We start from the raw sequence: 25,897 nt of genomic DNA, 5'->3' as shown, positions 1-25,897 counted from the left end.
CTGTGTTTGTGTTGTTTGCCACCCATATTAAAATATCAGTGGTCTCATACTGGATACAGTAGATAAACATTGTTTTTAAAATATAGTATGGGAGAAAATCCAGGAATATGATGTCATCAACAGAGGGATGAGTCTGCTGTGTTCAGGGAGGGGCAGCAAAACCATAAGTTAGACTCATTCATACTAGAGAAGGAGCTGTTCCCAGAGAGGTGTTGCACTTAACTCATTTGCATCTGCTCAGCGGTGAATTTTCAGTCAAGGTATGTATTTTCACTTCTCTTTCATATGAAAAGTTCTTACTATTTAATTTCAGTGTGGTTTGTTCTTCTTGGAAACCACTTATTGAATTCTTAGTATGTTTCTGGTTCAGTGACTAAAGAGCCGATATTATTATTGTTCCAGGAAAATGGAGGAGAAAAATAACTTTTGCTAATGTGATTTTGCTAATGTGATTTTTGTTGGGTTTTGCAGAGCTATAACATTTACAGAAAAATGCTTTATTTCAAAGTATCCAATGTATCAAAGCCACAGGGTATTTCATCTGCCACAGATACTGTCCCATGTACTGGAGGGTAAGGATTTCTCCTATCCAGATTGCACTTCATGTCTGTGATCACACCATGGATGCCGTTTCTTTCACTAAAATAATCAGGAAGTACAAGCAGCTAACTTTGTTTGTGGCTGAGAAATTACCTACAAAATAGCAAGGAGAAAAAAGAGTCAATTATTTTCTGTACATGCTGATAATTTTGTCTCTGTTTATTATTTTGATTGTAAACTTTGTTGGGCAGGATGTGGAAGTGCATGTGTGTGTACCTTACACTGCTAACCGGTCTCATCTGCACTGATTGAACGGCAAAGGCTAAACCTTTGAAACTTATACTACAAAGAAGAAAGGTTTTGGATGACATTTTGGATGACATTTGGATGACAGCTGCATTATTAGGTTCTTTTAAAAATCTGTATGCAAATAAAGAAAAATTCAGTAGGAGATTGACTTTTAAGTTGCTGATGAAAACAAAGACCTTAGTAGTGGTATTGTAATTAGAATCATGTAACAAAAAGAGCAAAGGTTGAAATAAATGCTATACTTTCAGCTATTCCTTTTCCATTACTCAGTATCCTAAGCAGCCTTCTTAGTGTAATAATAGCAAATAGCCATAAAGACAGAAGTGTTCAAATAGTTAGCCATTAGAATTCTTCTTTTAACCTTCTGTATGTAATCTTACAGATGCTGTCTCCTAAGATAGGGGCAGACTTTTATCTTAAACAGCTGTACATATTTTCTTAGAAACTAGAAGACAGTTATCTGAGTAACAGAAATCTCTACCTTCACATGACCCTCTAAGATTGAAGTATCAGCATACTGAGTAACATCACTCATATGACTTTTACTTGGTCTCTGATAATGTGCAATCATTAAGAAAAAATTAAGAGAAGCATCTTTGCACTCCAGGTTCATTTATAGACTTCCAGATGTATTTCTCTTGTTTTCAGTGTGAATAGTGAAAACACAAACAGAAGGGATAAATACACCTAAGTTAATAAAGACCTTGGAATAGCAGACCAGGGACACCTCCAGAAAATCTTTGTCAGGTTTTCCTCTGGGCCTTTTAGGACATGTGAGAACAAGATTAATTGAGTTACTCAGTGTTACCTGAACATTTTGTACTGACAAACTAACAAAAGAACCGCCTTTCCTACTGAGTTAGAGCTTCCTGAAATATACATCCCATCCTTGCACAGGAAAACAGCTTTAAAAATTCTTTGTAGCTGTGTAATAGCTCAAGTATGTTCTCAGGCAGAAAACAAATTGAATTTGGGAGAATTTTAGGACATTCATTATGAAGACCCTAAAATTTATTGTTTAAGAATAACCAGTATTTGATAATCTGTTTTTCACTAAAAGAAGGGGGTAAAAATCCCTTCAACACTCAAATTCTACTGTTTTTAAAGTCACAGTAGGAAAAAAATTCATATTGCAAGTCTAGGAAAATTTATCAAAGAATAGAGCTTTGTTTTCAAAACAAATTCCCTCTCAGTAACCAAATCAACTGCAAAAGTACACCTGAACCTATTAGCAATGCTAATCAGTGTAAAGTAAAAAAAAACCCACAGGGAAAAATACCATTTAGCTAAAAGTTCTACTTTTCTTTAAAACTACTCATAAGCCTTGTTCTCTTTTCACTAATGGTTTTTTAAAACTCCCTCTCAGCACTCCATACAGATGAGTTTCCCCCTACCTTATCAAAAGGCTTATCTTCCTTCCTTCTTATGTTTAACATACTTCATACATCGAGATGGAAAATTGTGCCTCTGCCTGGCTGATACACAGCTGTACAGGAGCAGGGTACTTTAAAGTGGAGGCAAAAGCTATCCTTTGCCAGCTCTTTCTGGGCTTTAGTAACTTGTAGTTACTAAGGAATCACACCCTAGAGCAGTCTTTGGCTGCTGACTCACAAAAGGGTGGAGGCACATGGCTGAACCAGCTTCTCCCCTCGGCTGGGTGCCCCTGAGCAGGGATAGAGGGAGGAGAGGGCATCCCAGTGTTGTGCCAGCCCTGAGCCAGGTAGGCTCAGCCGCAGTGGGGAAGCACAGAGGATGAGAGCAGTACTTTAAATTTGGGCCCTGCAGGTTGGCTTTACACAGATCAAGTTGTAACTGCTTGTGATCACCACAGCAGTGACACCTAGTTTGCTTAGAAGTAAAGATAATGAACTGGGACTGAGGGACTCTGGTCATGGTCTAACACCCCACTTAGGAGTGTTAAATGTTGGAGAACAGGCACAAGTGGGAGATACAGACCAGAGAAACACAAGGGGCAAAGCTGCCTGCTCAAAGCACCTATCTTCAGTCTGATGACAGGCAAGTCCAAAGCATTCAGACATTGTGGCAAAGCTGCTATATCAAACTTCACTAAAATACTTCAGGACTTTTGATGTTCCCTGAAAGCGTGGATTTGACTTACTTTTGCTTCTGTGCTATATTTAAGTCCCCTACATGTTAACTCCTTATCTTGATTCAGCAAGGTTGGGCTGGTTTGTGTGAACCCTGCAAATAAATCTGATCATCCAGGTTTGCAGATTCAGTAGCTTTGCACAATAAGGTATGCCAGAATGGTGTTAGTATTGCAAAGAACACACTTCAGACTATGGTTAATTTGCAGAGAATGGAGCTGTCAAAATGCAGAAATCCACTTTAACCACTCATGTTATCTGAAATTACAGTTAAATGCCACAAAAATGTGAGTGATCCATGGTAGAGGGCCAGGTCTTTTTAACATTAACAGGATTTATGCATGCATGCCCAGGGGCAGAACTGGTCATAGGTGCTTTTCCTCCTGCCGTGTTCCTGCCTTGGCAGAAAGGAATAAGCCCTTTGGGACCGTGCCCCAGTGCGGAGGTGGTCTGTCCCTTTGCCATGGCTGTAAGATTTCCTATCAGCTGTCTGACTGACTGAAGGGCTGCTGCTCTGAAGTGTCATGGGTTACAAAAGAAGGACAGCAGGTCCCTCTACCCACATACATGGAGCACAGCAATATGCCACTCTCCTGATGTGAAGGGTAATGGGAAGGTCTACAGGCAGGCCAATAAACTGGAAATGTTTCATCAGGTACCTTGAGCATTTTTACAAAAAGCAGCTATTAAGCCTTTATACTTCAAACCTGAGACCTGATCCTTAAACAAGTAAGTAGGATGACAGAAATATTGCATTACCTGTTGCTAGATTTCGGCTCAGCTCTGCATGCACCTCTCACTTCCTTCTGCAGCAGTCTTTCCCTATAATAAGCCATATTCTACTCTGTATTATATTTGGATTCTGCTTAGATTGTAAGCTTGCAAGAGTTTTGCACGCTGATTATCCCCAAAGCCTCTGGCAATCAGTGTAACACAGCCGGTATGGCAGTGTCTGCAGAGCTGTGCTCCTGGTTCTACCTGCTAGACAGCAGCAAACAGCTCAACAAGAAACAGCAAGATGGAGGGATGCAAAAAAGTCATACAAGTAGGCACACAGGCTAGATCCTCAGCTGGACTGACTGCTTGCAGTGCCCTCCAAGTCAGCATCAGCAAAGTAATGACAAATTATAGAAGATGAGGTCTTTTGGATGTATCAGCAGAAATGAGCAATTTGCTCACAGGTAGCCCGCTTAACAAACATATCATTGACACATTCTCTTTTTCTGGCCTTATTCTCCAGATGGAAAGGTCTGTGAAAGGCTGATTTTCCTAGCTGTGAAATTAGGAGATTACAAAAAATGTACGCCATACCTGTTCCTTTACCTATCACATAGATAAACCTGGTTCTGGGACACATAATACACTTCAAGTCACATTTTGGCCTTTGTAACTGTACAGCTTCAGTTCAACACTGAACTTCAGCCAATGAATCTTACAACCAGCCTAGTGTCATCAGGTTATGTATCATAACAGTCTCATCTCTGTCTGACACCTGAGCTCAAGGATGAATTTTTATTTCTTTATTTCTTCAGATCGAGTCACCTGAAACAAACCCACTTTACGCTGTTTGTACTCTGGGGAGCCCTCCCACATGCTCCTCGTGCAGAATCCTGTTTTACCTGTTCCAGACCAGCTCACAGATGGCTGTTCACCTTGACATCACCTAGAAAGGTTTCTTGGCCTGGTCCTTCTTGTGCTGGGAGTGCACACAAGCTATGTTCTCCCTAAGTAAACAACAAAAGAGTAGATGAAAGGTGTGAGGCTCTGAAGGTGACCAGGAAATGTCTGCTTTGTGGAAATTCTCTCCCTGTACACACATAGACATTCATATATATATATATATATATACACACAAACATATATTTAGAATTATTAACATCTAGTCAGAGAAGTAAAATACATGTTCCTTTGCATATTCATGCAGTCCTGTCCTACCCATTGCTAGGGGGACCTCAAACCTCCGTAACTTTCCTCCCAGATTTTTTACATTGTACAAAACAATCAGCAAATATTTTCATCAGACATTTCTGATGTGTCCATCTATTAATATCAAAACACTCATGGGTAGATAAATAAGCAAAAGCAGTTATCTGCTTCCAGGCCTGAAAACTGTTAGAGGTTTACAGTAAATAGCAAATTCAAATAAGACAAAGAATTTGGAATAGCAATTTACCAGAACAAGAGAACCAGTTTAAAACTTACAAGCTTTCTCCATACTGGTATTTTTTCTCCTCTGTGAGTTGCAAGTTCATTTTCAAAATGATAATAGTGCAATCTAAATAAAGCAGTCATAATGAATCAGACATGAATGCAGTTCATGAATGGCTGGGATATTGGTCACAGAAGTTTTAATTTATAACACATGCTTTTTTTAAAAACAGCATGTGGAGGCAGGTCGCATAAGGCAACCTCACCTTCTGATTATATTTTTCTTCTGAGAAACTTTTTTTAATTTAAAATAGTCACCTTATAGCTCATAAATTCCAGTCAGCTGGGTCAGCAAAAGGGACATTTCCCAGAAGTAGAAGGAAGTAGAAGTAACAAAGTGGAGACAGTTTTGTGTAGGTGTTTCCAGCAATGCTTTGGAAACAGTCTTTTTTGGAAATGTAAGAAGACAGCAATTAATTTTCTTCTACAATAAATGTAGTCTAAAAATTGGCATTTAAATCATACTACAGCTAATAACTATACAGTATGGGATATCTGGAGTTCCATTTTTCTACTCTTACATCATATATTTCTACCAACAGGTTAAGAAGTTTTCACTGCACACTGGTCTCTGGTTTTAAAAAAAGGGTTCAATGGAACATATTGATAAAATTTGCCTTAGAATAAATATACTCTGGTTAATTAACTTTAAAAAATCAAAGAGAAGTTTGACTTTAAATACAAGAATCAAACAATTTCAGATTTTGGACTATTTTGAAGCTGGGTAAAATACGGATCCAAACTGTATAAACTACCTAAGTTTTCTAACATTTTAAATCAAAATCCCAGATAAAGCTCTCATAAGCCTGGCATATACCTGACTTAGGAAAGAATTCTTATTCATTGTTTGGTCTGCAACTCTTTTCCCTCTTGAGAAATTAAACTCCTCTTTTTCCCTTCTTTCCTTCCTTCCATTTCAACATTAACATTTCTCCTTCTTCATCCTTCCTTTCTTCCCAACAGCAGGGCTTCTCCTCTGTTTCACTTAGAAGCATTATGTTGCCTTCCAGAACTCACATCCGCTCATTTCCCCTTCACATCTTCCTGCCCTAAAATCCTGCCATGAGCCTTTGCTGCCTGCTGCAGAAAACTGTCACACACAATTCTACGCAGTGCTTTCTCTTCTACAGTGGTGGCAAAGTGATGGTACACAAGTTCAAAGGGGACATGATTAACTTAAATCAGAATATTTTTTTAAATTAACAAAGCTGGTCAGAAGACAACATTTCTGTTCTAGAGACAAACTGGTGAAGGGTCTTGACATTTTTAACAAAAGCAAGAAAACAACCCACGGAACAAATGCACACACAGAGGATAAATCTGCCTGGGAATGGGGATCACTGATAAGGGGTTTTGAAAGAGGCATCTTCCTTCTTAAGCAAGTGCCTGAGGGATAAACTGTAGTGAATTGGGCTCTTGCAGTCTCTGGGGTTTTTTTGGAACTACTCCATTTTGTAAAGGTATTAAATTCTTTAGTTGGCCAGAGAGAGCAAGAGTGGGTCTGGGTCATCTGCTAAACTGTGAGCAATCAGTACATCTTCTCCTTTGTTCAAGATAAGAAATTACATCTTTAAAATATTTTCTGTTAAATTACCCAAATCTTTTGTGAAAATCTTTCTTTTAAAATCAGTTTCTCCAGAAACTTTCTATTTTTATAGTCATTTTAATGGAAAAGAAAGTTCCCCTCCTCCAACACTTTAAAAAGTATCTCCTACATAGCTGTAGTAATATGTGAGTTTAAGGTACCAGAAAACATAATCCATTAACTGTAGCAGAGCAGAGGGGCAGAATCCCCTCCCTCACCCTGCTGGCCACTCTGCTTTGGATGGAGCCCGAAACACAACTGGCTTTCTGGGCTGCAAGTGCACTTTGCTGGGTGATGTCCAGCCTCTCATCCACCAGCACCCCAAGTCCTTCTTGGCGGGGCTGCTCTCCATCCCCCAACTTGTGTTGATATCAGGGGTTGCCCCAACCCAGGGGCAGCACCTTGCACTTGGCTTGTTGAACCTCCTGAGGTTTGCATAGGCCCACCTCTCAAGCATCCCTTCTCTGTGGGTGGAATTCCTTCCCTCTGGATGGCATCCCTTCCCTCCAGTGTGTCAGTCAACTGCTTCACACAGCTTGGGTCATTGGCAAATTTGCTGAGGGTACACTTGATCCCACTGTCTGTGCCAATAACAAAGACATTAAACCTTATCTTTTTGTTAGCTTTGGGTACAGTAGTTCTTTGAAGTAAATGTAGCATATGCTAAGGGAATCTGTCTCTCTAACTAAATTGTTACCCTGTATTTTTTTGTTGGGTCTGACATTCTGGAAAGAGCAGATAGGACATATCTTCTTTGCGAACACCAGTGCTCAAAAGCTGTGTATGCAGAGTGGAAAACAAACTGTCTGCACCAGGTTCCAGCAGAGCTCTGTCATCTCCTGTTGCTAACAAAGGAATTACAATAAATTAACACACAATTTAATTTCAACACTGGCAAAGCATGCAAAGGCAAAAAAAAATTGTCATCCAAACACTGACTGTTGTAAATCGACACTGTAAACCACACTACTTCTCGACTGGAGAAGTGTCCTGAACCTTCCAGATCTCTCAGTGTTGAAAGTCATATCCATGTTTATACAGTTTAATCACCAAATCCCTTTCTGCATGTATTCAAATACTTAGTCTTTTCAATAGAAACAGGGTGTATTCTCACTCAAGAACTGTTGTCAGTAGAGTTCCCCCGGGTTTTCTGTAGAAAAACGGGCTCCATTTGGATTATATCTAATTTTTATCTGCTGTTACTATCAAGAAAATTGCAATACGGTTTGAAATTCACTATAGTGTGAATTACACACCATTTCTAACAGTTACATCTGGTTTTGAGCTTTTCTGTACAATATATAGAATATGGTGATTTCTAACTATGCTGTCTGAAAACTGACCTCTTTCCAATTGCCAATACTTCATGTACTGGCTAAGTGAGGAGCAGATACACAAAAATAATATGAAATTACTGTCCCAGCTGCTCAAGAAATAACAACAACATAGCAGGACCTAGTGTTTGACCGAGGAAGGACAAGGCAAAATGGTTTTCTAAAGTTTATAATTTAAGAAGTGAAGCACATTACAGACTAGTCTTCTCCTTCAGAAGGGAACTCACCATTGCTTGCACTGCCACACTCTGATTTTAGTTTTTAAAAGAATATGAAATTTTGAATAAACAAGCAAACAAAACCCTCCAATCCTTTAGTAAAGACAACCTGCCATTGTAAAGACAATGAATATCATGTCACATTTGTATTGCCTTCTATGACACAAATCAGTGATGCTGGGGATCATTCTCTGAGATGATCCACAAGGAAACCTATTCAGGAGGTTGAAATCTAAGTTTATAGTTTAGTGTAGCTGTTGTCAGAAGATCTAAATTAAACTAGGACCATCTTCAGAAACCCATGCATTAGAGGTGGTAACCTGAATGTAAATATCATGTCTTCTGAATTCCACCTGCTCAAAAATAAAGCTGTAATTTCACTTAAGCATTATATAGTTATAGTTAGATACTTTCTAGCCTATCCTGTTGTCAGAGCCTGAAGTGCTGTTTGGAAACTGCACCATTACGCAGCGAAGCTGTCCATATATCCCTGTGGTGAAAGGCATTAAGAAAACACAAGGCATTATTACTAATTTACAGGACAGATTCTGCCTGTGGCGTCTTCTGTGCTAAGGACTCCTCTGCTTGCACAGAGCCATGCTGTGTCTCAGCAATGGAAACAGCAAAATAGTGACTGAAACATTTCCAGCTGCTGGAAGGGATGACTGAGGAGTTGCAAATGTGGTTTTCAGACATAATGTGACAGGTTAAAATATTTTCTATGCTTTTGTAACTACAGCAGAGTAAAAAATCAGTTACCTGTATGATAAGAAATGAGGAAGGCAGTTGCTGTCAAAGTAATCAGTATTAGACTTTGGGACAACAACCAGTCAGTCCCACATACCGTGAGCTTCTTTGGGAGCTCTTTGCTATTGGAGACACTTGGGCTTTCCTCAAAGTCCACACCTGTGACAGCCAGTGGTAAAAATATGCAGAAAATGCTGCATTATTGCAAATACATGACAATAGTGTAATTATTATAGTGACTGGAGGCACTCAAGATGGCAAATCTCGTATTTTTTCCTAAATGGCTGTCAAAATGTCCTCAAGGTGCTAGAAGTAAAGTGCTTTCAGGGCACAGAGCCAGTTCATATGAAAGGCAAATCTTTCCATTAAGTATTTAATGCTCAGAGGGACCAATGCTGACAAATGCTATTTGGCCATTAGACCTTCACATTTTTCCTAGTCATGAGAACCTAATGCTGCTACCCAGGGAAAAGAATAGTATTTCAATTGCTAAGAGAAAGGTGTGGCTAAACTGAGCTGAAGAGGTCTGGTGGGAGTAATGCATCAAAGAGCAAAGCTTTAGAGGACATACGTGTGCACGTCAGTGAGGGAGCCGTGAGTGGAGGTTTCTGCACTGCTGAGCAGCTCTTCTGTGCCTCCACTACAGCAGGGAGGACAAAGGAGCATCACTCACTTATCTTCTTGGGAACTGGTATGCCTCAGGACTCATAGCCTTTTCCTCTTATCATTCCACCTCTGAGGCTCTACTAATATCGTCCACTTCTCTCTGCAGGATATTCCCATTGTTCTCTGTAATGAAGATATCAAGCAATTTACTGGCATGGTTCATCAGTGCTCTTCTGTCTTTCATACTGAGATCAAGACTGTAACTAAATTAATTGAACCCCAAGACCAATTCTGAGAACCCACCCTAGGAATGGCTCAGCTCCTCCAGCCCATGTCCTGAAAGCTGTCATCAGCCAGGTGAAAACTCACCTTTTTATTTTCCAGCTTAGCAGGTTTTGTCCTGGTTCTTGCAGTAAGTTTGAGCTATCTGGGTTTCAGGAAAGGCTGTTTTCTAAAGCAGGAAATTCTCGCTTTAAGAAAGAAATATAATCTAGCTGCACAAGCTACTCTTGATATGATCACTAGCATTTTATTTCTTTATCACTGGATACCTTAGCTATTCACTGGGCTCAGGGTATTGTCTGCCATTTGAGAGGTGCATTGTACTGTTTGATACCATCAGACCTGCCATTTCACATGGTATCAGACTCCTGCAATGGATATTAAATTGGTCTCACAATGCTAGTGTGTTAAGCACTGAATTTTGTAATGGTGATGGAGTACAGAAATCCCTTGTCTACAACAGAAAATTCCTGTGGTGCCTGCAGAGCTCAGGGGACTAGATACAACCACCTTTGGCTTCGTTCCAATTTGGTAAATCTACAGGTCATATTATAAAACTCAGGAAGTTTACAGTCTCTTATTTTTCTTTGTACTTCAGTTAATTTGTGCAAATTGTGATCATTCATCTTGGTATTCTGACACCATGAGTGCAGGAGTGTTAAGGAACATGCAAGATTTCAGCCCCAGGACAAGACAGGGTTTCCCAGCAGTCACTGACACCCAACAGGGAGCCCTGTGAGGTTCCTGAGGCCAAGGCATGTTGCTTTCACTCCAAGCACTGCTTTGACTGTTTCTCTCCCTGTACAAATCTGCAGTCTGGCTTGCAAGACAGTTCAGCTGGGGGAGATATTATCAAGATAGGCAGTGAACCAGCTAGGAACAAGAATAAATTATGTTAATAGATGGTCATCTCAGCAACAGATCCAATGTCGAGCATAAACTCTGCAAATCTTAAAAATGTAAGCAAACCACAATCTGATCATAGCTCCTGTTCACAGGAGGCCTTCCAGGTAACAATAGAAAATACAAAACATTGTTTTGAACCAAATATGAAAATCAAGTAAACAAAACCCAAAAGATCACAAGTCAGACATGGCAGCAGATAGACCTTAAGCTCAGTGATATGCTCAGAGCTTTCTGAAAGCAAAAGCTAACAAAGCTCAAGATAGCAGTACACAAGAGTAGGCTGACCCAATATCACATACATGGGAAAACACAGAGGGCTGATATGACTCAGTGTCAGAAGCGTGATAAACACATGCACAAGCCTGACAGGGCTCACCCTATCTCTGAAAGAGCAGACATAGCCTGTGACTCCCTGAGCCCTAACCTGAACTCTAGGTGTGGGCTGAATCTTGCTCCATGCACGGTCCCCATGAAAATGTTCTCAAGGATAAATTCATGTGGATGACTGTTCTTCACTCCTGCAGGGCTTTTGCAGTCCCACTCCTACTGCAGCTCCTAGATTTCTCACTCTCCTGACACTAACCTAAATGCTAGTTGTTGGCTGAGCTCTGGACGATGAGCACTCATGGTTAACCTTACCTGTTCTCATATGGGAAATGCCAAAAAAACCAAACCAAAATACCCTGCCAGCCTTGCAGAGTGAGCTTGTGGTCAGTTTTCTCCTGGTTGAGTATTTTCCTTCTCAGTTTTCAAAACATTTTGAGCAAACACACCACAATACAGACAGAAAAAATGTAGATCCAGCTGTTACTTGTGTTGTGTAAGATTTATGTGCTTTGCTGTTAGTCAGAAAGTTATCATCTCAGTTCAGGGACACACGAGGCTTCTGGTGACTCCTGACACCAGGCTGTGGAGCAGAGTCACACTAAGTCTAAAGGAGAAGGAGTTGGGCAGGTCCAAGAAGATCAAAATCCTCAAGAATTAAAGACTTGAGAAAAGCAGCAAGTATTCACAAGGAGAGGGAGAAGGAGTTGTGAGATTGACATTAAAAACCTCAAAACTAATGATATTTCCAAAGATGGAAGATTCAGATTCAATATTTATTTAAGTACATATACTAACTGGAAATAGCTTCATAAAGTTAAATACCTCATTCAACGTTATTCAATAAGCTTGTGGCCTCTTAGTATACAGGTGTGGGAATCACCTAATTTCCAGATTTTATTCCAAGTTAAACAGAATAGAGATTTGGAAATAGATCTTCCATCTGCCCAATGACTACAAACTGGCTTTTGTTTTTTTAACATTTACATTTAAGACCTTCATATACTTCATTTCTTTGTAGACATATACTGTCTTGAGAAAGCTGGAGATGAGGGAAAAATAGCTCTGTAAATCAGAGCAGCTTAAACTTTCTAAGATGTTTGAACAGCAGAAATCAAAGTGTGTGCTGAGAGGAGGTAGAAGGCAGTGATACGTTTTTTCAGAGCAGTTGGATAGTTTTTGAATTAAACTTCTTTTTCTGCTTGTGAACTACAATAATAAAAGCGGCTGAGAAGTACGGGAAGTTTTACTTCAGGGTAGTTCTACTGCATTTACTAATCCATCATGTACAAAAGGGAAGGGGAAAACTGCACAGCATTAACATAATAGAAATCTTCAGGAAAACAAAATGCTAAACCAGGTACTCAGCTCTAAATTTAACTTAGAGAGTTGTTGCTGCGAGCATGTCACTGTGCACGTTTTGTATGTATCACATTTGCATTTCCTGATGGCCCCACAGTTGCAGACCTCCTTTACTTTTATTGACAAACCCTCTCTAATATTAGCAGAAGGTTTATTTTTGAAAAAGAGACAGCTGAGGGATTTATCTTCATACTTCATTGCTTCATCCAAGCAGTGCCTTGATATGATATGCTTCATAAGAACTCCAGAGCAGTGTTCAATGGATTTGGCATTTCCTATTACTTATTTGCTTATACCCTTCCCTTTTTAATTTAATGATGCTTTGATGAGGACTTTCTCTGCAAAAGGAATGTTCTCACTCCATGTATGGCCAACAGCAGTTTTGCTGGGGTATATTCTACAGTCCAGGATCTGTGAAACATTTCCATACAAGAGGAGTGACATAGCTCCAAAGAATAGCCCAGTGAGTTTACACATGCAACAAAACTGCAACTGAATCTTTGTAGCGAGAGTCCTCCACCTCGTCCTTGTGCTCGCCACTGACTGAATGTGCCCATGAAGCCTTATGACAGCCCATATCAGAAATTTTCACAGGAGATACTGAATCCACTCCCTTTTGTAAAGTACTCTTAGTAAAATTACTGCTTATTTATTACAATAATACATGGCATTTATAAATATTACAATGGAAATGATAGATGATCAGAGCTGTATGGTAGCAAATTTCTGATTAAATATGTGTTTTCTCTTCTCTGTAAATCTGAGAACGAAGAGGACATATTTCTGCAAGAAAAATGGTTAATTTAAAAAGTTATTTCTTGCTGAACAATTTTAGCATACACTGCCCTTGAGATAGTTATTTAAAACTAAAATATGGGTGGCCTTTATGTCAGCTTTGAGGAATACAGACGTCTCAGGAATGAGAAAGGTGCTGTGAACATGCAGATTTTTAAAAGGTCAGAAAGTAAGCAAAAAGTAGTGTATGGATGTAGGTTTGGGTTTTTTCTCCTAGATAATAACTTTGTCAGAAGAAACTCAAAAGAATAAAACCAAAAACTTTGCCTGCAGTTCATCTACGATAGCTGTTGTTGAGGTACCACAGAGCTTTACACAGCATTCCTGCACTCCCAAAAGACCAGCAGAAATTTTCCTTAAAACCAGTACTAAGTCAAGGTCCAATACATTGAGCACTACATCAGACTTGTGTTCATTTAAAATATGGACCTAAGCCTCCTTTATTGTCTTTTTTTAATTCTTAAAAATCAGAAACTAACATTTTAACCATTCCTTCCAAGAGAAATCAGCAGCTTATCCTTTTGATCTCTGAAAACTTGGATTGTTTTAAAGGACTAATTCCCAGGAAACTTTCCCATATCTTCTTTTGCTATAATTCTGCATTTCATTTCACAGCTATAATGCTCTATTTTATAGTGTCTATAATGCTCTATTAAGCCTAAATATTTGCTATTTTCACAGTGGAGTTATGCTTCCCATGCTCTAATCTTAGTGTTAACATCAAGGGGTAAAGGAGCCCCTGCAAGGTCTTGGGTGCTTCAGAAACTCCAGGATGTCTTGTCTCCAGAAGATCTCTCAGAGGTCTTGTACCATATACCAACCCCATGCAGATATCCCAGACAGCCTGCACTTTCCAAAATGCCAATATCCAAGCACCTGAATTGCCTTCCAGGTACCTGGCTACCACTTTCCCTCAGAATCACCAAATTTTTTAATTGCCTCTATACACACTGAATGCAGTTCCTCAGGCTTTCTGTGCAAAAAAAGGCAAAACTCCCCATTAATATGCCAGACCAAATTGTCAACAAATGTAGATTTCTATTTCAATTTCCAGTTCATCCCTCCTGCTTCGCTGCCTGAATGTCTCTGCTTAATTATTCCAGATCTTCTTTTTCCTCTGGGATATTCTTTCTTTTCTAACCACATAACTGAAGCACCCTAATGACCAGAAGGGTAAACAGAACAGTACATACAGGTTGAAAGCTGGCTCCAGCAGCCCAGTGTGGCGCATGGTAGACCTGATGCAGACGACTAACACAGCACATTTCAGTTGCCAATATTGGCCTCTCAACTCCTGGCTGTGCAGGCTCTGCTTTCCTGGTACCCAAGCTGTCTTGTTCCTCCTGATGAAAATCTACTAATACAAGAAAAACTTTTCTCTGGTTCCTTCTGTGACTTAGATGAACCAGTTTTGTGTTCCAAAATTAAAAATAATTTTAAAAAAAATACTTTTGGGAAGGCCAGTTCCCATAGCACTCTCAACAAAATCTACACAGCTTCCTAAGGAACATTGCTGAGCAAGGGCATCTCAGTGAGGTAGAAAATTCCAACAAATGAGGGCACTTGCTGCTGAAATTCAGCTTTAAGTAACCAGGGACTTGGTCTAGGGGGAGGTTCCCTGCCCATTGCAGGGGGGTTGGAGTTGGATGATCTTTAAGGTCCCTTACAACCCAACCCAACCCAATTCTATGATTCTACTTTTTATTTTTTAGCCTTAATCCAACTGGAATTTTCATTTATTAGCACAAGAAGCACAAATTAAGGAGCTTAGGATAATGTGGGTTGGAAGGTCTGTAGGCCAACCTCTTGCTCAAAGCTGGGTCAGACTATGCTACCCTGGTCTTTTACAGCTGTGTCTTCGAAATTTCTGAGGATTACAAGGCTGAAATTTAATGATTTAGTGGCTGGAGAAACTTGCAGATTCTGTGTTTTGATCCTGAAAGAGGCTCTAGTGTTAAAAATATTATTTCTCACTTCAGATTAAGTAGGATTCTTGTCCTAATCTACTCTTTCAGAATGACAACAAAATCCAGCTTTGGTGACATTTGCAATATTTTGGAGGTCATCTTTAGTAGATCATCTTTAGTAGAAAAGTTTCTAAAATATTGATGGCAGCAAGTAGGGATCAAACACGGACTGACTCAAACATCATCACCAAATCTGAACTAAATCAAAACTTTATAATGAGATGAGCCCTTTCCCTTATACAAAGGTCCTGTGATCAGGACAGTACTCTGAACCAATTCATATTTTCCTTTTTCTTCCAGTTCTCACCGCAGTCCAACGACGCTGTTCTTATCCATTTCAGTTATAACTATTTTACACAGAGATGATACCCTTTGCCAGAATCATCACAGTTATTGACTGGACTGTCTAAAGACCATTGAAAAATAACATACCAGGTTTTGAAAGCTAAAATGTATAGGATATTATTTTTAGGAAATTATAACCCTGGAGAGTTTAAAGTAAGAACATTCAAGATTTCCACGTAGAAAAAAAAGCATTATGCAAAGTGCTTCATTGCACCTGATTGGATTTCTACTTTCTCCACGCCTTTCTTTAGTTGGAATTGAGTGGCTTCAACTCCCACACAGGGAGAAAAATTAGTAGCCTCTTCTCACCTTGGTCTCATTGTTATTGAAATAACTGCTTTCACAGAGCAACTTTTTTTCCCCCCACCTTTTTCCTAACATAGTTGATGTAGATGCCTTTAATGGTAACTGCAGAACAATAATTTCTTTCCATGGTGGGCTTCAAGCTTACACAACAAATAAAATCTAAAAATTACACTTTTGAGAGGTAGCTCCTCTGTATATTTTCTTTATTGCCTTAGTTTTCTGGCAAACTATGGAGCTTGTGTTTAAAAGAATTTTTTCTTTTACAAGGTGATTTTTGTCCCAGTCAAGTTCCTGAATCTGGTTCAACATGAAGCCTCATGAACCATGAGAGCAGCCGTAAGGTGAAAGAGACAGTGAAGGGTGAATGAAGAGCAAGAAACCTTTAAGTTAACACGGCCACAGAAAGTGTCCGCTGATCTACAACCTCAAAGATGCTAAAGCCCATTAGGGATTCATTATACAAAGATTGGATATTAAAAATTAATGTAGTGGGATCCGTAAAAGCAGAACATTTTAGGAATGTTTCCCATACTTCCTCTACCTCTCCAAAATAACTAATGCCTCCACAGTAACGCAGAATTAAAAGGACATTCAGAGAACGTTTCAGAACATGTTTCAGAGATGCCACAAGAGTGATACAATTTTGCCTTCCAGTATTCATCCAGCCAAAGATACAAACCCATTCTGAAGCCAAAGAGAAGGGTATGAGCAGTCCCATTGGGCTTGGATTAGATGGAAACAAGAGTCTCAATGAACTGGGGATAGATGACAAAGGTGATTTTTTTCAGGAGTAAAGGTTGCAAGAAGACCAGGTTGAAATAGAAGCTTTGAAAATAAACCTTATGGAGGAGATATAGAATTTATAAAGAGGATGGGTCACCTGTATTTTTGTTGATACTAAATTCTGAATGTTAGAGTCCACCACTGAAGCTCAATCTTCCAGCACACCTTTGGGTTCTTGCTGGGCAATGCCTCTGCTTATGCCATTCCATCATATGTCCTTCAGGCCTGCTAGACCTGTCGGTGTGGAGCTGAAGGAGAAATTATGCACTGAGATTGTTTTGTTATAACCTATTACTAAATAAAAATCCTCTTTTTCCTCGCAAATAGATGTTCTGCAACCAAATCCTCCAAAGCTGTTAAAATAAAACTTACCTTTCTTGGCCAGCAAATACCTGTCTGACGGTTGCAAATGAGGCAATTTAGGGGACATCCTACAGCCTCCTAACAACTTGCTGAATCTATCAGGTTTACACTCGAAGCTCCTGAGGGCAGCAGTGGCACTTACACAAAGTCAGCAGGACTTCCAGGCTTCCTTGCACAGACCACACTGTGGAAGGCCTCCCTTACCTACAGCAGCTTTTAAACTCCTGCTGTTTCCCATTTCAGTCACAGCAGATCTGTCAGGCAGATACCCTTTTTCCTCTTACGGCCCTGGCAACTCCTGTGTTACATTTACTGTAGCTTTTGCATTAGCATGAAGAAGCAAGGATGCCTGGCAAATCAGAACCACCAGGGGACACTTGGCTGCCCAAGCTGGGCTGAGAGATGTTCAGGACAAACTCACACAAAAAATACAAAGCATTAAAGCAGGCTGGGCTCTGCACAGAAACAGACAGTCACAGGAGAGGCTGGGGCAGCCCTTGCTTGTTTCTTTCTGTAGCTAACACGTCTTCTAAAAAATCACCATGCCAGAAGTCAGCCAGTGCCTCTCTCAGTTTGCAGCCACTCCTTCAAATCCATTTTTTTTCTCCCAGCTTTTCCTCTCCTCTGTGCCACTGACACCCAGCTGTACATGGGGCTGTATGTATGTATGCCAAGCCAACTGTATGTTTCCAAAACCACTTTTGGCCACTGACAGCACTTAAAGCAAACTAGATAATTGTAAAATTCTGCTAAGGATGCTACAGACTGGGTGTCATACCTATCCTTCACTCAGCCTTGCTAAGAAATTCCTGAAATAAATGGAAAATTTAGCTGCTTTCTAGGCAACTTTCATCATGAATGATCATCCATCAAAGAAATTCCTCATTTGGAGAAGACTAGTGGGGCCCTGGGCCCACTCTATCCTTTGCCCTTGCAAATCAGACTGTGTAGGAAAACATCAGGACTGTGTACCTATGCTTTTTAATATTCTCTCTTTTGCTCCAGCAAACCATATTATAGCAGTTGACATCATAAAAGCATTTATCTGTTTTAGGCTCCACCTCTTGTCTCTGAGGTCTAAATTAGCAAGGTTAATATTGCAACAATCTCAGAATATACTAATTACAAATTTCACACCTTGTTTCTGCAAAACATGTAATCAGCAAAGTCACAACAGCTGTAAAATATGCATTACAAAGTCCCTCTCTTGCTCCCACGAAGTAGATTACTGCAGGTAACATTGAAATAACCTGAATTCTTATTACACATTTCAGAACTTGTCCTTGTATAAGACATGACTGAGACCATCATGAGATATTTAGTTATTCACTGTATCTTACCATACAGAAAATGTTTAGCATAGTACAAGGAAAGATTAACACTGGTGTCATCACTAATAAAGTCAGGAGTTCAGTAGCTGTAGGGCTTCATCCAGACCCAAACTGATGGTGAAATCATTCACCTGAAGCAGCATATCCCATTTGGGGAGTAAAGCTGTGCTGGAGCTTGCATTAATCCAGTAGCAGCATTAACTGATCACTGACCTTTTTCCCCCTGTCCTTACATTCCTTAGCTCATATCTCTTGATCCTTAGAGGACTTTTTGTTCCAATTCATCACATTCCCTTTCTTTTCTTTCAAGAACTTTCATAGGCCCCAGCATGTATGGCTGCAGCAGGGGACTTTCCTTCCACATTCTAAGATTAACCGCTCTGCGGGACTCCAGGTGTCATCCTTGGCTTGCTGACTAACTCCTGCCTGTCTTCTGGCATGCTCCCTCCAGTGCAGTATGTGTGGGTCAGTCCTTGAACAGCAGGACATCCCATGAGTTTGCCAAGAGACACCAAGGTGCCCTAGTGACTCTGCCCAGCCCTCAGAGTTTCAGGCTATGGCACGGGTGACCACCACCTTTCTGGAGTCTTTCTCCACCTGCTTGTAATGACAATACAACAGTTGATTAACCCCTTCTTCCCAGTCCCTCTGCAGGGGTTCTTCACTTGCAGCATTGGCAGGATCTGGCCAACACCCAAAGTATCCCCCATGACCCGACTCCAAAGCCTTCAGCCTTGGTGAGGGCTGGCTGCCACCAGCATTGGCCAGGACACAACTGCCTCCCACACAGGGCACCCTGAAGCCCCCTCCCATCAAAACCTTGTCATTTGTTCCCAATGCTATTAGCAAAAAATACTCCAGAACAACACGAGATAATGACTGACAGTGGGTTTTATAGACTGCCAAGGAGGAGGTAACTCACAACAGGAGGTGGACTCCGTCAGGTTCAAATTCAACCCCCACAGGAGTCCCTCAGAACCACTAATGATAGATAACTTCAGCTGGGCAGTATTTCAATCAAAACTGTCACATAAAATCTTATTGAAAGTCCCTGGTGAGATATTAGGCTTGTCTTGCATTGCACAGAAAGTATTTGTAGAGAATGTGTGAAAGGATCACATTTATTTTCACCGAAATATGACAAGAAAACAGCAAATCACTGCCTTCTCTAAGCTGTGGCTTTGTCAATAATTTATTCAGCAATCACATACTTCAGATGCTATACAGAATAGCATCAAGCACATCATTTTAACCCCAAACATTAGGGTTTGTAAATTGATAATTAGCACATTTTATCTTGTTCGCTCCTCCATTTCTAGCAATGCATTATGGAAGGACTTGAGCTAAAGACCAAGGTGGCAGGCTGCCAGAAGCCCCATGTCATGGACTTGGTGGCATCCTAACTAGTCCCTGCACACTGTTCTTAGACCACAGTAATATGATAGAATTAACTTATTTTAAAGCATTCTAGATTTTTCCCTTCTAAAACCAAAATCTAAAAGAGATTAATTGCAGAGAAAATACAGATAAATCAATAGGCAGTTTTGGAGTTGCTATTTGTTGTAAATTAAATTCTGTAAATGAATGAAATGAAAATCACAGAAAAGGCCAACATGGCCTTTATGACCACTCTCTTAATTACTAATGCTTATTTTATTAAATGTGTCCATACATCCAACCTCAAAGCATAAAATAATGCACTTACAATTTTTTTTTTGCTGGTTCACAGCCTACTACCAGCAGAAGAAACAATTTCTGATAATTTCATCAAGCAACAGAATTTCTCTATTCCCAGATGACCTCTTGTTGGCCATCCGTTAGTATTTCACTTCCCACGTGTTTTTGCAATGAAAAGTGCCAGCGTAGAAAGAAAGAGGGACTTGAAACTGCTGTTTGCAATTTGTTAGTGGCATCTCTCACAGCCACACGTTGGGCTTTGAGGTATTTAAGGACTACATTGTAACACAAAGTATGCAAAATATGACCACCATTTTTCATCAATTCTGCAACCAATAGCCAAATTTCTGTATGCATATTAAGCACTCACAATTACCAGCCAACAATTCCAGCAACCAGAAAACAAATGAGAACCCTCATCCTTTCAGGAATGGCAAGTGTCCCTTTTCACTGTCACGTTTAATTAAGACAAATGTCTTAATTAAAAATACATTTGAAAATCTTCCGATCAAATGATAATACAAACAGTGGTTATTATAAAGACCTGGAAAAAGACAGTTTTTCTGTCACTCAGTCCAGAGAATTATATGTACTGATCTGGGAAGCCAATCTCTCATTTGAATAATATCTCAGCATTCATTATCCAAGAGCACAAGAAGAAAACACAGTTAACATTTTATCAGTAGTGAGTGATGCTGCACACTCAACTTCTGTTTGGTTTTAGTAGCATTCAAGTACACATCTGACATTTCTGCCTGTAAATAGTTCCCTGTAAGATCCCAGGCTGTTCTGATCTGTAGAATGTTTACAGCATTCTGGTTTTCAGACTGTGCTCTTGCACCCAAGCTGGCTGACTGCAGCCTGACTACAGACAGGTCCTGGCTTATATGATGGCCACCATCTCTGCCAAACTGCCAACCCACCCACTGTGCACCTCTTAAAACTGAGCTCTCTCGTGAAGTTGTACCACTTATCTCTTCTGTGACTTGGCTGCAGAAAGAGACTGTAACGCAGAGACAGAAATACACGGACAATTTCAGTGCGAAGCTGAGAAAGGCATGCTGCTGGCAAACACTGATCCCACAGCATTCTCAATGCAAACTAGAGCTGCAAACTAAATGTCTGTTTATAGTACAGTCATAATATTTGGAAAAATATACGGTGTTCTTCAGGGAGGAAGCACCACTGAATTCCACTCAATTCTTGCTCTGCAGGGGAGAGTGTAGAATGTTGCAGGATGTGACACAGAACTAGCGGCTTTACCAAGAGCAACCTGAGACCCAAGGTACACCTGTCCTTTAGGAGACCATGTCTAATGAAATAAAAAGATAAGAAGACAAACTAATGATGAACATCCTCAAAGAATGAACAAAGACTTGCTGCAGCTCAGTTCTGGTGAATAAAGGCTGGTAGATGTTTTCTTCTGTTAACCCATTCACAACAATGTCTGTTGTTGCTACATCCCCTCTGTTTCACTTGCCTAAAATTTGTCCAGGCAGTCCATAGCAATGCTGCCTGTGAAACATTCCACAGGCATGCCCTGTGTCTATCAGAAAGCAAACCAGGGAGGTGTAAGCCTGTTCAAAAGCTCTGCTTCTAGGACATCAGGAAAAGCAGAGACAGATCTTCTTATAGTGTCTTTTGCAGCAATGAGCTAGATGTAGCAATCTCATGTCACCTATTTTTCTCTTCACAGAAATGGTTTCCATCACAACTGAAAATGTTACACAGCTGTACAACACAATCACCCAGGAGCTCAGAGTCAGTACACCAGATTTCCGCAATAATTCAGGAGTGCATCAGATAAAACAAAATGAATGTGTCAGTGCAGATGCATGGAAATGGCTACAGGATTTTCAGCCTGCATTCCTCTGGTTTATATTTATTCTGGGATCAATAGAAAATTCCTTTGTGCTCACCGTCCTGTGTTTCCACAAGGGTAGATGCACAGTGGCTGAAATTTACCTAGCAAACATGGCATTTGCTGACCTGATGTTAGTCTGTACTTTACCCTTCTGGGCCATTAATATTTCTAATAATTTTCATTGGCCTTTTGGCCTGTTTCTCTGTAAAGCCATCAACATTATGAGCTACATGAACTTATATTCTAGCATTTATTTCCTGACACTAGTGAGCATTGACCGCTACCTGGCCTTGGTGAAAACCATGTCTCTTGGACGGATGAGACGAACTGTCTGTGCCAAATGGTATTGTTTTGTAATCTGGACATGTGCATTGCTCATTTGTTCACCTACAATGGTGTTTCGAAATCTGAGTTATTTTAAAGAATACAACATCACAGCCTGCGCTCTTCTTTACCCATCCAGCTACTGGGAGCTCACAAACAACTGCTTGCTGAATATTGTGGGGTTTGTGTTCCCATTCTGTGTAATTACCTATTGCACTGTGCAAATCATCAAAGCCTTACGAAGCAGTGAGCTACGAAAAATGAACATAGTCCAGACAGAAAGGAGAGCCACCATGCTGGTCCTTGCTGTGCTCTTGCTGTTCATCATTTGCTGGCTTCCATTCCAGATCAGTACGTTCACCGACACAATCCGTTACTTCTCACCCACACTCAAATGCCTGGAAGACATCAATGACATACTGACCCAAATAGCCACGTACTGTTCCTTTAGCAACAGCTGCCTGAACCCAATCTTGTATGTGATTGTTGGGAAAAACTTCCAGAAGAAGGCTGTGGAATTCTACAAGGACTTGTTCACAAGGAGGTGCAGAAAATTACAGTCTGTGCAGATGGAAAATTCCCTGGACACTTTAAGAACTTCCATTTCAAGCGAATACCCAAAGAAAATGTCTGTTTTGCCATTATCCCAATAGCATAATCTTAGGAAATCCTTACAGGAAGAATGCCTTCTAACATATCAGTCTCTGCTCCTATCCATCTGCTACAAGTCCACAGAGTAAACACGTACTAGTGTTCATTATATGAGGGAAAACAATGGTTTGATCTTTTTGGAAATTCCATAAAGAGACCTGCTTCTAATGTTATTGGATGTTTTTCATGACTGAATCCTGTTTTGTGGCTTACTTACATTTTCGTGGCTGAATAATATTTGGCTCATGTATCATTTGGAATGTTTCCATTTCTAAGGTGTACATACAATTCTCTGAACAGAGCCCCAGTAGAGAAGCTATTGTCAGGATTGTGCAGCTACTTATGGTACCCACAATAGTGTGTTAGATAAGATTTTTGATCTGGGAGGGGCTTGTGTTTGAGTAAGTTCCATTAAGTGAATCCATTTTTAGATGTGTCCATCTTTTGGGTTTTTAATTTCTCTCTTCAATCATCCAAAACTCTCCGATTTTTTCATTGACAAGCAGTGCATTTTTGCAACTGCTCCAGTTAGTTACAGATTTACATGAGCAAGTGTGTATGGAAAGTAGCTGGAAAAAAGGTAAAGCTGTAGTGGAAAGGAAGCTGCATCCAGCTGCATGCAGTTAGCTGAGTTTTCTTTGTAGAAGATTCTTTACCCCTTCTACCTTGGAGTGAAAGCATTAATTTACTCCTTTTGAGTGAGCGAATGCTATTTACATTCACGCTTACACTTCAGTTCAGACACTTGGGTTTTTAGTATTCACAAAGCATAATTAATGTTTTTTAACGGATATATTAAATCTCAGCACAATTGGTATAATCTCACAAGCGGAAGAAACTGAGAATATGAAGGAGAGCATCACCTAACTACATTAGAAATCTAACTGAAGATAACTGGGGTCTTGAAAGTTCAGAGTATTCAAGAATGGCCTTTTCAGATTCTAGTAATACCTACATTTTATTTGTAGAGTTGATTTGTGAGATTTTAATACAAGATAGCTTTTCCCTAATTGGACTGTATTTTTGATCTAAGTTGATTATACACATAAGAAAGCTCATAGTGTACTGAATTGTCTGTATGCCCTTTAACCTCTAGGAACCTTGATCTAAATGGAGTGGAAGATGATCCAGTGTATGCTGAAACTAACAGTCTTTTTTCTTTTTAAAGCACTTAAGGTTACAGCTTTTAAAGCCACCAAGGGAAATGAAGTTTGGTGACATAAGCAAACTCAGACTGCAACTACATGGTCTTTACTCATTAGAGCTTGAATGGAGAAATAAAGTTCATTTAAGATGGGAAATTTGTATTAAACCTTCAAATAACTGAACTGCTAATTAGAAGTGTGCAGACGTGCTTTAAAGACTACAGGATTTAGATCACCCTATGTGATTTATAGGCAATTTCCACAGCTTTTCTTTGATAACCTAGTATAATCTTATGTCATAAATACTTCTACTGCTCATCCTTTTTATTGTCTGAAGCAGGAGGGACAACTATGACAAAACACTGCAATGCTTTCTGTTATATCCAGTGTTATCACATTGTCTCATCCATGAGCATGCTGTTCAAGCAACCATTACACAAAAGGAATTCCATGCAGAGGTTACTCAGGCAACAGAAGTTTTTTCTGAATATTTGGTACTGAGTAGTAAAATACAAAAATGTTATTGTGTTAATATCACATTAATTTAAACAATGTAAATACATAGACATTTTTTGCTATGCAGTAAGCATGTACAAAAGAAAATAAAGTACTTTGAGAAATGAGACTTCCTGGCATTTTCTTCTCCAGCCTGTATCCTGTTACTAAGGAATGATTTGTCAGAAGTTCAACTGTTCCAGTTATTTACTTCACCTCCTGTTACACCAAAGGAAAGTGAGATGAAACAACAGAATTTTAGCTGCTTTGAGATCTTTCTTTTCAGGGCCCATTTCTGACTGGTGCTGACCATTCTCAGTCCCTTTGGAAGTTAAAATCTGAATTAAGGCAGCTAAGGGTACCGAAATATTTTCGGAAGCTTTTCTCTGCCTGCTGATAACTCAAGGTCCCATGCAGACACCAGCAACAATGGAAAGCCCCTGCAGCAGCTTCTGCACATCACAAAACAGAGACTGTCACAGACTGTTTAATTTACATTTTACTGACTTTTCAGTGTGATGGCATGTTTGTGGTATTCACATGCATCATTTATACAGGCAACAAAAAACCCCCAAGAAATAAAGTGTAACATCCAAGCCCTATCTGACCTACTGACAGTTTCCAGTCACACTTGGCTTGGTTCTGTTCTCAAAGAAACATGACAAAATATGAGAATAACTTTTGGTAAAATTAGGTCAGACTTTGTCCTGAGAATTTCAGAGCTGAAGATGCCAAAGAGTAATCATATAATCTTTTTATTCCTCTTCATCCTGTCCCCATTGTACATATGATCCCATCTTCTCTTTTACCTGAGACTGCCACAACTGTTATCAAGACTTTTGCCATGCAAATGCCTGACTCCCGATTCAGCCTGACAGAAGTGGGGACCATCGCCAGAGGAATGGCCAGATGATATTTCTGGCCATCAGCATCTACAGGCAGGAATAATTCTCATTTCTCCACTCTCGTTTTTTCAAGTGGATTATTGGCTTCACTTGAAATGAAAAATTAACAGTTTAAAAGCTGTTACACAAGCAGCTGGTTCTTGATGCAGACAGAAGAAAGTTGCTCTTTTTTAGGCATTGGTTTCAGTGGAGAAGTTAGGATCTTGGTTCAGGTCTCCCAAATCCCTAAGCAGCCTTTAGCCATTGAACCATCCTTACACTCCTTTCTTCCATCAGTGCATTGCTGGTTTTCCAACCTATATTGGCTCCTTCCTACTTTGCTGTTTCAAGCTCTGTAAACTGTAGTTAGTAGGGCTTGATTATTACCACACTGTGATGGTACCATGATCATTCTTTGGGAATTTTAAATAACTGCAC

At 39.9% G+C, this 25,897-nt stretch overlaps 1 protein-coding gene across 3 annotated transcripts; it reads left to right on the top strand.

The window, feature by feature from the left end:
- Positions 1-181: 181 nt before the first annotated feature.
- Positions 182-24,703, top strand: BDKRB2 (bradykinin receptor B2). 3 transcript variants are annotated; one of them, XM_032113134.1, is made up of 3 exons: positions 189-260; positions 9,822-10,012; positions 21,793-24,703. In XM_032113134.1, exon 3 carries the CDS (start codon positions 21,795-21,797, stop codon positions 22,935-22,937), a length of 1,143 nt encoding a protein of 380 aa, XP_031969025.1. In that variant the 5' UTR covers positions 189-260; positions 9,822-10,012; positions 21,793-21,794; the 3' UTR covers positions 22,938-24,703. The 3 variants fall into 3 exon arrangements, with proteins under 3 accessions (XP_031969024.1, XP_031969025.1, XP_031969026.1); XM_032113133.1 differs by lacking the exon at positions 9,822-10,012 and having other exon boundaries at positions 182-260; XM_032113135.1 differs by lacking the exons at positions 189-260; positions 9,822-10,012 and adding an exon at positions 21,296-21,505.
- Positions 24,704-25,897: the final 1,194 nt, after the last annotated feature.

Source organism: Corvus moneduloides, chromosome 6, assembly GCF_009650955.1.
Source record: "Corvus moneduloides isolate bCorMon1 chromosome 6, bCorMon1.pri, whole genome shotgun sequence".
NCBI classification, from domain to species: Eukaryota; Metazoa; Chordata; class Aves; order Passeriformes; family Corvidae; genus Corvus; species Corvus moneduloides.
This window is presented reverse-complemented; position numbering and strand designations above follow the sequence as displayed.